This window comes from Artemia sp. Qi Xiang Cuo, chromosome 4, assembly GCF_049724085.1.
Source record: "Artemia sp. Qi Xiang Cuo chromosome 4, ASM4972408v1, whole genome shotgun sequence".
Lineage (NCBI taxonomy): Eukaryota > Metazoa > Arthropoda > Branchiopoda > Anostraca > Artemiidae > Artemia > Artemia sp. Qi Xiang Cuo.
Genome location: NC_142797.1, coordinates 62,654,138 through 62,666,773, shown reverse-complemented (window position 1 = coordinate 62,666,773; position 12,636 = coordinate 62,654,138). Strand labels below are relative to the sequence as shown.

Genomic DNA, 12,636 nt, shown 5'->3' with positions numbered 1-12,636 from the left:
CTTATGCAAGCTTTGATACTGTGTTACTTTATACTTTATAATTATACTTTTTTACTTTTTATTTTACTATGAATGTCCGAAATCTGGTTTATGTAAATATTCACCGGTGAATGTCCGAAATTCCTTTTTCTCTGCTTGCATTCAGTTAGCTTTGCGAATCAGCTTGTTCAGTCTTATGCAAGCTTTGATACTGTGTTACTTTATACTTTATAATTATACTTTTTTAGTTTTTATATTACTATGAATGTCCGAAATCTGGTTAATGTAAATATTCACCGGTGAATGTCCGAAATTCCTTTTTCTCTGCTTGCATTCAGTTAGCTTTGCGAATCAGCTTGTTCAGCCTTATGCAAGCTTTGATACTGTGTTACTTTATACTTTATAATTATACTTTGTTACTTTATATGTTACTATGAATGTCCGAAATCTGGTTAATGTAAATATTCACCGGTGAAAGTCCGAAATTCCTTTTTCTCTGCTTGCATTCAGTTATCTTTGCGAATCAGCTTGTTCAGTCTTATGCAAGCTTTGTTACTGTGTTACTTTATACTTTATAATTATACTTTTTTACTTTGTATATTACTATGAATGTCCGAAATCTGGTTAATGTAAATATTCACCGGTGAATGTCCGAAATTCCTTTTTCTCTGCTTGCATTCAGTTAGCTTTGCGAATCAGCTTGTTCAGCCTTATGCAAGCTTTGATACTGTGTTACTTTATACTTTATAATTATACTTTGTTACTTTATATGTTACTATGAATGTCCGAAATCTGGTTAATGTAAATATTCACCGGTGAATGTCCGAAATTCCTTTTTCTCTGCTTGCATTCAGTTAGCTTTGCGAATCAGCTTGTTCAGTCTTATGCAAGCTTTGTTACTGTGTTACTTTATACTTTATAATTAAGATAAGATAAGATAAGATTTATTCATAATCAATTAATCATACAATAATATAAATTGTGCTAATCCCCCAAAGGCTCTTAAGCCTGTATTAGAGGGGGAATACATACCGTTTAAAGCAAACTCTAAACCAATAGAAAAACCTTACAATAGACCCACATAGAATAATCCAATCAATACATACAATCCAATCAAACACTCCTAATCCCCCTCGAAAGGCTCCAAGGCCAGGGATACAAGGGAAATTATACTTAGTTACTTTATATGTTACTATGAATGTCCGAAATCTGGTTAATGTAAATATTCACCGGTGAATGTCCGAAATTCCTTTTTCTCTGCTTGCATTCAGTTAGCTTTGCGAATCAGCTTGTTCAGTCTTATGCAAGCTTTGTTACTGTGTTACTTTATACTTTATAATTATACTTTGTTACTTTATATGTTACTATGAATGTCCGAAATCTGGTTAATGTAAATTTTCACCGGTGAATGTCCGAAATTCCCTTTTCTCTGCTTGCATTCAGTTAGCTTTGCGAATCAGCTTGTTCAGTCTTATGCAATCTTTGTTACTGTGTTACTTTATACTTTATAATTATACTTTTTTACTTTATATGTTACTATGAATGTCCGAAATCTGGTTAATGTAAATTTTCACCGGTGAATGTCCGAAATTCCTTTTTCTCTGCTTGCATTCAGTTAGCTTTGCGAATCAGCTTGTTCAGTCTTATGCAAGCTTTGTTACCTTGTTACTTTATAATTATACTTTGTTACTTTCTATGTTACTATGAATGTCCGAAATCTGGTTAATATAAATATTCACCGGTGAATGTCCGAAATTCCTTTTTCTCTGCTTGCATTCAGTTAGCTTTGCGAATCAGCTTGTTCAGTCTTATGCAAGCTTTGTTACTGTGTTACTTTATACTTTATAATTATACTTTGTTACTTTATATGTTACTATGAATGTCCGAAATTTGGTTAATGTAAATATTCACCGGTGAATGTCCGAAATTCCTTTTTCTCTGCTTGCATTCAGTTAGCTTTGCGAATCAGCTTGTTCAGCCTTATGCAAGCTTTGATACTGTGTTACTTTATACTTTATAATTATACTTTGTTACTTTATATGTTACTATGAATGTCCGAAATCTGGTTAATGTAAATATTCACCGGTGAATGTCCGAAATTCCTTTTTCTCTGCTTGCATTCAGTTAGCTTTGCGAATCAGCTTGTTCAGTCTTATGCAAGCTTTGTTACTGTGTTACTTTATACTTTATAATTAAGATAAGACAAGATAAGATTTATTCATAATCAATTAATCATACAAGACTCCTAAAAGGAGTCCCCCAAAGGCTCCTAGGCCTGTAATAGAGGGGGAATACATACCGTTTAAATCAAACACTAAATCAATAGAAAAACATTAAAATAGGCCTACATTGAATAATCCAATCAATACATACAATCCAATCAAACACTCCTAATCCCCCTCGAAAGGCTCCATGGCCAGGGATACAAGGGAAATTATACTTTGTTACTTTATGTTACTGTGAATGTCCGAAATCTGGTTAATGTAAATATTCACCGGTGAATGTCCGAAATTCCTTTTTCTCTGCTTGCATTCAGTTAGCCTTGCGAATCAGCTTGTTCAGTCTTATGCAAGCTTTGCTACTGTGTTACTTTATACTTTATAATTATACTTTGTTACTTTATATGTTACTATGAATGTCCAAAATCTGGTTAATATAAATATTCACCGGTGAATGTCCGAAATTCCTTTTTCTCTGCTTGCATTCAGTTAGCTTTGCGAATCAGCTTGTTCAGTCTTATGCAAGCTTTGTTACTGTGTTACTTTATACTTTATAATTATACTTTGTTACTTTATATGTTACTATGAATGTCCGAAATCTGGTTAATGTAAATATTCACCGGTGAATGTCCGAAATTCCTTTTTCTCTGCTTGCATTCAGTTAGCTTTGCGAATCAGCTTGTTCAGTCTTATGCAAGCTTTGTTGCTTAAAGTTAAAGTTAAGTTACATTACGTTATAAATCTCAGAAATAGGTTAAAAACCTAACCCAACTTTACCTAACCTGTCACCATCAAAGCTTGCATAAAACTGAAAAAGTTGACTGGCAGCGCTGACTAAATCAAAGGAGAAAAAAAAATATTTCAGATATTCACCGGTGAATTATCGACATTCACCAATTTTGAACATTCACGGTAACATAACATAAAACAAAGCTCTCCTTCCCACCCTCTCTCTCTAAACAAAAACAAAGAGATTTATCAATAATTTCTCAAAAAAAAAAAAAAAAAAAAAAAAAAAAAAAAAATAGGGTACTATCCCATTATGCGGGCCTCTCTAAAAAGTCAAGTTTGGTTAAGGCTAATGAAATAAAATAAAATAGGATGAATATATAATAGCTTAGAAACAGATTTGGGCTATATATTTGCACATTAGGGGGTGGGAGGTAAAGCATTGCATATATTAAATACGTAACCTAACCTAGGTACCTTTCCCTCCCTAAACCCCAAAAAACCACAGTTTAATATCGTACACGCAATGAAAACCTTGCTAACATTGCCTGCTCTATAACAGTTAAGACGTCAAAAATGGGTTTTATCATTGCCTAGCCTATAGTGATTAACCCGAGAGGCCCGCGTAATGGAATAGTACCAAAAATAGTAACTATAAAGTGTTTCGGGCTTACTGTGTAAAAAAAAAGAAGATAAGTCCCCCCTCTTCTAGTAATGCCTCAAGACAGAGGGCGTTGTTTGTTCTTGGGTAGTTTTTTCAGTATTTGGTTACAGTAAATTACTACGTGAAAATCTATAGTGAAAACAATATCAAATTATTGTTATCTATGCAAATTATAGATTTCAAATTTCGTCGTACAAGGCGTAGTAGACATTCGCAACTTGATAATTTCAACATACATTCAATTGTGCTCATTAAATCTCCCCTACCCAACCTACCCTTTTACCTTAGAGGGTTTTTATTTCCTTCCAGCGAAATCGCGATACCTAAATAACTTAGATAGTACACTACATGTGGCAGACAGCAACCTTGTAGTGGTGGATGTATTTTATAGCAAAATAAATATTTGATCTTATTAGGAAAGTTGTAATAAAGAAATCAAGATCAGTTCAAAACACCTTACGGACGGAGCACTTTGTATATTAATATTTGAAAATCTGCTTAATTCCAGATCAAAGGTACGCAGGAGAGGGTTGATTTTTTTCAGGGGGAGGGGGGGGGGGTCAAAAACAGAAAAAATTAGTTTTGGTCCACATTTACGGGGGATTCTCCTCCTTCAAATCCCTATCTCAAATCCACAAACTGGGGGCAGTCATCAATTGGCACAGTCCGTTTCAAAAGGCTTCACTTGGTTGAAAAAAAAATTATGATTTTTTTAATATATTTCTTTTACGATTTTCTAATTAAAAAAAAAAAAATATGAACTTTTTTTAATTTTTTCTAAAATGAGTCAGTCTTCTTTTTTTCCTTTGTGAAAACGCTTCAAAAACTTGCATTTATTACCAAAACTGTTTCTGCCGTTCATGTGGTTATGCTTCTTTATTTTTTGCATAAACATAGCTGATGACAAGAACTTTTCAGTCAATTTTCATAAATTTAAGAATAAGTTGTTGAATGTTTCCTAGGTCAAGTGCATCTAAAGGCGTTGCTAGATTCACAAATCCCTTATTCTAGACTTAAATTCTTTAATTTTCATGTTTAGATAATGAGACCATTATGTATGGTTTTCGTTCGTGTGACCCTTCGCTTTATCTTACAAATTCAAAAATATAATAGGTTTTGGATTAGCATCAAGAGGGAGAAGAAAACTAGCATAGGAATTACGTCCAAACTTTAGATGTTTCCAAACGCTTATCCAAACACGATCTGGAGTTATAGTATTTCTTCTTTTAACTGGATGTCCTTTCAGGGGCTGAGATTTAATGAGATGTTGTACTTCAGGAGTCTTTCTCAGTCGACGGCTTTACTTTCTGAAGATGTGAAAATTTATGCTGGCGTTTGATTCATTTGCTTATTTTCATTTTCTTATTTGGATTTGATTCATTTTCGTCCTGTCGGGCGAAAAGCATGGAAATAGAAAAGCCTTGCGCATATTTTTTTTGACGACTAGAGAAACATTACTTTGCCCTCTCTCCCCGCAAAAAAGCGAAATTGTCTCCCTCCCCCCCCAAAAAAAAACCCCTCAAAATTAAAATTGTTCCCAATCTAATTAGAAAAAAAATCTTGCGTCCTTTCTTCTACACAAAATTTTAGGTTTATAGCATAAATTAGGGCCAATACCGGTGAGATCTTACACGGCAGTGCAAGATATCTCAAAAACGATTTTTCTGCGGAACGGGTCATCAAGTGCACTCCTTCTTCCCAAAATGGTGAGAATTTTAAAGATTTGTCCATAATTTCCTATACTTGCTTGTATTACGTTGGTGATGTTTTATAATTTGAACCCCTCCCCCCGACGCAGAATAAATTCCTTAATGCATGCCTGAGTCTAATCCTTCTTTTTATTGACTTAAGTTCGCAAAAAAGGGCATACCAATCTTTCATAAGAAAAACGTGAACAGTATTTCAGTTTTTTATGCGACTTTACGATCATGCCTCTCGTAAATTTATTCAAATTTTCAACATTACAGCAGAATTCCCTTACTTTTGATCATTTGCGTGAATTTTATTCAACCACTCAAGGGAGGGCTCTGGTGTTTTTCAGTTTAAAATTATAACGGCAGGGGTTGTGAAATAAGATATTTTGCACAGGGGACATCGAGGATAACATTAAAGTGGCAAAATATTTTTACATTATCCAAATAAAACATGAAGCAACTTGAAAAGAAAAAACAGTGATTTATTCGAATAAAAACAATTCTGTTCCTCTTAGATTTTGGGCGGACACAAGAGTTCTTTTCGTTCGAGAGTTCTTTTTGGGGAAGGGAGGGGGTACAAAAACACATCAAACACTTGTCGATATGCATTTTGTTACGTTTTCAGCAATCGGGCAAAAATATCGGAGGACGGGAGTTCAAACCCCTCCCCCTCCGGATACGGCCTTGGTAAGCGGCAAACCATGCGTTTTTTTTTCATTTTATATATTTAAATCATTTTGGGTTCTTGGCCAATTGGCAAAATAAAACGAAGCATAAGATTTTCTAGGAGTTAAAAAATTTTGCTTGACAATTTTAGATGATAAATAAAACATTATTTTTGCATTTCAATTATTATTTCTTCAGACTAGATTGGTGCTGCGATTAAACCGTTTAAAATTCAACCGTGGAAGTTCAATAGGTGCTTAAGTTACAAAACAGAAACCTAACAAACATTACACAAACAAACTCAATGACGACTTTGTAATGACAAAAAATGTCATATACTTTATTACAACATTAACACTGTGGCTTCGTCTTTAAATATAGTGCATGTAAACTTGCCTAAGCAAATTCAAGTTTGTTGAGTTGTCAAAAGTTGCCAAGAGTTACCCAAATTTAGTTATACAATGAGATTAGCGACTAAACCTTGCTCATACGACATGGAGGTATGTCCGCATAGTTTTAAACCTCTAAGACTTTGCTTCATTTCCCTTTCTAGATACTAGTAAAGATCAGACGCATGGATTTTGCTTGACATCGACTATAAAAACTCGATATAATTTTTAACCCTTATAGTTATAACCCTAGTTTATTTAGCCTTATAAATGACGGAAAGGAGTCGTCCGCGGTTGGGGAGGGAGGATGTCATAAAAAAGATTTAAATGAAATTGGAACTTCCTGTGAGGGTATAGAGTAAGACTTTGAATAGATTAGGACAGAGGAGGAGCGCACGTAGCTGTGTTGACCTCAGACGGCTTGGTGCTGTGGTGAGTTGTTAGTAGTAGTAGTAGCAGTATTACCCAATGGAATCATCATAAAATATTAATTAGCACTACTTACCATACTAGCTGCTCGAGCTTCAGGACTTTCTGAATTTATCATTTTCTGTTTCTGCAACTGAGGATCGCTTAAACGATATGTCTGAAAGAAAAAAATCTATTAGGCTCACTGCCTCGAAAATTGTATGTGCTGGGTCCTATACTAATTGTCATACAACCAAGGATTTCAATATAATCATTGTTAAGGTAATATTGATTATAATCAAATTCTCAATTTCAAAATACAGAAAAATTGCAGAAAATCATTTCAGTCCAGTTGAAAGACCAAGAAAAAATTAGTGAACGAAACTGGATTTGTCTTTTTCATGGTATAGAAAAGATAAGATATTTTCTAACAAAAAAAAAACATAAAATAAATATAACGCACTGATCGCCACAAAGGCTTCATGGCCTGGAAAGGGGAAACCTTCCCTTGGTCTCTTTTTAATTATACCGAAAAAAATGATAAAACTAAAAAAGGAAATAAGTCACACTTCGATTATAATTTTATTTTCTTCCTTTTAATGAAGTGAAAAACACTTTCAGGGATGTATAAGTCTTGGATAAATTGACACTTATTATGTTATCCTTTTTTTTGCTTGAAATCGAGATGATAACCATCATTTTCACTGCTCTGTGTACCAATTCTATTCCATAAATTGACCTAAGCATCTGAGCATATCAAATTCTTTAACAAATGAGCATAGATATGAACCATTTTAGATCTATAAAGGATTGATTAAATAATAAATGCCTTATATAATTGTCCACGACGAACTACCAGGCGAAACCCAGGGTTGCCAAATGGACACATTTCATGTCAAAAGGACACATTCGCATGTCCCGGGACACAATGACATAAAAGGGCAAAAAAGTGACATATTTTAGAAATTTGGGACACAAAAAGGTAAAAAGGGACACACTTTGTAAAATAATGACATAAAACGAAATATTTCCCAACTGGATATATATTTTGGTAAAAAAGAATATTACTTTTCACCGAAGTAGTGCTTTTTTCACGGTATTTTTTTTTAGCATCCAGGTTTTGCCAGAGATATTGTAAGTAAAGAGTGTTACCTAAAGTATGGAATTTACATTTGTATACGAGCTTCGTGTTTTCACGATAAGTAATTTCGTATGAATGTCTTTTTTACTTCAATTCGTTTTCATTATATTTGATGTTAAATGACCAATTTGAAAGCGGTTTACAAAGCGCCTTTTGGCTAATAATACAATTGGTAAAAAAAAAACTTATTTTTTGAGATTTCAAGATGGACACATTTTAGCTAAAAATTAAACATTTTGGAAGCTCAGAGAACATCTTTACGGACCAAAAAATTGGCAACCCCGGCGAAACTGTCAAATTAAGTTTTAGAATAAAGACGACGGTACAGCAAAGATGTGACATATACCAAAGAAAATGGGACAGCTGTAAGTTAGATATTCGGCGATTTAACATGGTATGATAGGAAACAAAAACTTCTACGCCACGAACAGTGGTATCAATGGTTCACTAACTGAAAGAAGAGACTGAACTGAAAAACTGATGTAATTAACCTGCAATATTATAGGATTTAAGCTGAAATTTCTTTGTAAGTTGTTATTAACCAACATTTTTTGCTTTCAAGAATTACTTTGAGGCAAAAGACTAGTCTCCACGAAGTAGACCAATGTTAGCTTGAAAAAATCTTGGCAGATTAAGCAAGTTAGTTGACTTGAAATCGGTAGGTGAGAGAATTTCTTAGCCCTTCATTACATTTCAAAATACATAGAAGGACAAGATTGTTGCAGGTTAGGGCCAAACAGGTTAGATGGCGTTAGTGATTTACTTTTCGAAGCTAGTGCCATTTTCCATTCTTATAAACTTCCCACACTCTTTGACAAATACTATCTTCCAAAAATTTCTTTTTCTGCAGTGGATAGAGCTGTGCCTGGAAACCCTGGGATCTACGGTCCAAACCTGCATGTTGCAATGCCCTCGATGAGTGTATGAACGCAAATGAATAACTGACTATAGTGATTTTTTAATGGTTTTATACAATTCATTTTACAATAAGTATCTATTTATCTATCTATCTACAGTGAAAAGCCTAGTTGAGCCAATGTATAAATATAACCGCAGACGACAATTCAATTCAATTCGGGAGGTATAACGATTGTCAATTTACAATTTACTTCCTAGTTGTCTCATCCTCATACCCTAAAAACCTCATCAACACCTCCCCCCCAGTTCGGATGTTTGTGAATACACAAACATCCGAACTAGGGGGGGGGTATTCATATTTATTTAGCTAGCACTTTGATACCAAGATATAAATAATTAAATTAAAAAAACTGCTAATTTTTGTCTTTTTTTTCTATCGATCTGTCTCCAAACGAATCCGATAGAAGGCTTCATTAAGAGACGAATTTCCTTAAGATATGTTAACATAGGCTTCTTCTATAGTTTTGCTCTCCCTGTAAAAGGAGGAGTGGAAATTTTTCTGCAGTCCTCCACGTCAGCCCCAAGACCGTATCCAGGGGGGTAATGGGTTTGACACCCCCCGAAATGTTTCTCCAACTTGTAAAAACGTAACAAAAATGCATATAAAAAAATTTGTTATGCATTTTTTTTTTGCATACCCCCCCCCCCTCCAAAAAAAACGAACAGAAATCTTGGATACGGCCCTGCTCCACCACAGGAAAATTTGGGCCTTCTCCTACTGCAAAGAAGAATTGAAATAATGCTTCAAGGCATGTGTTCTGCTCGTTTATATAATTTCTTCTCTGAACAAGACCTTTAACGGGGGGGGGGGCTCAACATGGCCAATATACAGGGGGACCTTTCCCCCAATGACAAAATCGCAATTTTGTAGTGTGCTAAACATTTTCATATAATTTTACCTTCTTTTTTTAAATTTACCCTCTCCCCTGAAAAAAAAGACTGTGTACATACCAGAACTAAACCAATCCCAAGGTGACTTAGCCTTATCTAGACCCACCGTCTATTACTTCCACTGCATTTACCTCATGATTTTTTTTTTCCAACACTGTCAAGTGAGCATCTCATTTTTAAAAGTTTTGAGAGCAAAATCACCCGCAAAAAAAATTCCATTTGCATTTTTACTTCCATCCGCATTACACAGTCTATTCCAGTTCGTATCGGAACAACATCCTAGGAACACGACATCTGCCTCAAACCTTTTGATGAGACGAGCACCTACAGTACGGTCGGATTTTGCACCGGATGTGGCGTGCGCGGAAGTGTGGAACGTGCTTCCACAAGAGCTGAGATGTAGGACCTCCCTTTGGGTCTTTTAAAAATAATTTGAAAAAACTTATTATTGAATTTCAAAAAATAGAGTTAATTAATAATTGAGATTTTTAAAATTATTATCATTACTATATCGGTTCATTTTTCGTTATTTATTTATTTATTATTATTTTGTAAGGTTAAGGTAGCTATGCTTTCGGGGAAGAAGGGGGGGGGGGAATCTCTTAGATAATGAATTGTATGGATGAGGGATGTGGTTGTGTTGAAGAGTAAAGCGAGAATCATAAAACGTGATTAGGAGGAATCTTTATTCTTTTAAGGGACACAACGTGCGTTTTTTGCATAGAGAAGTTTATTTATGTTTATTTATTTCTATTTGTTTAAATAAAACCCGATTGAATTGTATACTGTAAATTGAAATTGCAACTGTATGACGCCTGACAGTTCACATCATGTGCATTTCAAGGGTCTTTAGCAATGTTGCCACACCTAGTGATTTATCACTATTTCTAGTGATTTTTATATTTCCTAAACAAAACAAAAATCACTAAAATCAAATGATTTTTTTCTCATCGGGTGACAACCCTGGTCTTTGATATACACAGAGGGTCCGGCCAAACCATACAGGTGTTTCTCATTCACATCTGACCAGAACAGGCAAAAGTAACAATATCAAACCGTTCGTAGTACCGAACTGTAAGCAAAAAGCAATTTTTGCTAATGATAGGTATACAAATAGAGATAGATATTCCATATATTTATGGTAACCGGAACTAAAAAAAAAAATGAAATCTCGATAGCAATATATATACTGTAAGAATCCGCTTTGTATGGTGACTTCAAATTGAAAATAAAAAGTTAAAACTTTGCTACTACTTTGAACGGGAAGGCGTCAGGACATCGACACATCAGGATCACTATCGTCAGGACATCGATACGTCAGAACATCGACAGTCACAATCGCTACCCGTCATAACATCGACAGTCACAATTGCTACCCGTCAGAACGTCGACTGTCATAACATCAACACGTCAGTTCATCGACAGTCACAATCGCTACCTGTCAGAACGTCGACAGTCATAACATCGAAACGTCATAAGACCAAAAAAATTTTCAGAATAAAAACCGTCAAAACCACGAGTTTTTTGGGGTTTAGGGGTGACGGTACCTAGATTAGGTTAGGTTACGTATTTAATATATGCTATAATTTACCCCCACCCCCTGATGTGCAAACATATAGCCAAAATTTGCTTCTAAACTATTATATACTTATTACTGTTATATAAACTTATAAATTTTTTTTACATAACGAAAATCCGTCAAAACCACTAACCGTCAGAACGTCGACACGTCATAACATTTAAAAATTTTTTACATGTTATGACGTGTCTATGTTATGATTGTCGACGCTCTGACGGGATGTGATTGTGACTGTCGATGAACTGACGTGTCGATGTTATGACTGTCGACGTTCTGACGGGTAGCGATTGTGATTGTCGATGTCCTGACGCGTCGATGTTATGACTTTCGATGTCCTGACGTGTCGATGTTCAGACGGATTTTTTTTGTCGACGAAATGACATTTAGTGCTTGTGATGGTTAGATGAAATGGTAGCACCCCCTTTGAACCATACTCTACCGTATTTAACTGTACTGCTCCTTTACTGAAATCATTTTTAGTACAAAAAACATATTTAGTCGACAAATTCAGCTGTTTCATTTGCTGATCGTGATTCAAAACACTTGAACTGACAAGTTCACTGTTTAAACATCAATAATCCTTTCAGTTCTCGAGACACTAAAAAATACTTTTATACCATTCCCATCGCCCTTGTGTAAGAGCATTCGTTCTTGAAGTATTGGGGGGGGGGGCTCGAAATGTAAAGGGCATAAAGGATGGGATGGGATGATTGCTCCCTCATATAAAGGCTTATTTATGATTCGTCTTATTCTTTTGCGTAGCCCTTTACTTTTGTCTGAACGAACTTGTTTGTTTTTAATTTAATTGATCCTAAGAGGCGTTGTGCTTCAAACAAAGCAATATGGAGCTACTTCAAAGACCATTAAAATCTGCCAGCAGTACTTCATTATAGGTCCATTTCTCAAAAGAAAAGAATAATTTGAGAAAGCAATATGGGAAACACATAATTGAAAACATTTCCCGAAAAGCCTAGTTGCGAGGGGTAACTAGACAAACAAATGTAATCTCCAGAGACTTGCTTAACAATGGAAAAGACGAGGGTGGATGACAGGCAATTATCCCTACATAACTGTTGAGAAACATGAAATCAAATTTAACGGCTCCACAAATAAAATAATCGGTATATTAAAAACTAAACATAGAAGAATATGTTATATATAAAATCCGACCAAGTTATCTGTCAGATATACGGGATAGTGTTGATGACAGAACGGTCTCAGATCGGGACCATTCCCTGAGGCCGCTTCCCCTGCGTATGCTCTGGGATATATCTACCATGTTTCGCAGACGTCACCAGATAAACTAGGGCCAACTAGACAAACAAATACATGTCTCTCAAGAGACTTGCATAACAATGA

The 12,636-nt window shown here is 35.0% G+C and overlaps 1 protein-coding gene across 1 annotated transcript in view; it reads right to left on the bottom strand.

Annotated features, from left to right (window-relative positions):
• The window catches only part of shg (DE-cadherin), a 239,108-nt gene that overhangs the window by 170,048 nt on the left and 56,424 nt on the right, over positions 1 to 12,636 (bottom strand). The window contains exon 4 of the mRNA XM_089088478.1: positions 6,846 to 6,926. Coding sequence (XP_088944604.1) covers positions 6,846 to 6,926 — 81 coding nt within the window. The remainder of the gene's footprint in view (positions 1 to 6,845; positions 6,927 to 12,636) is intronic.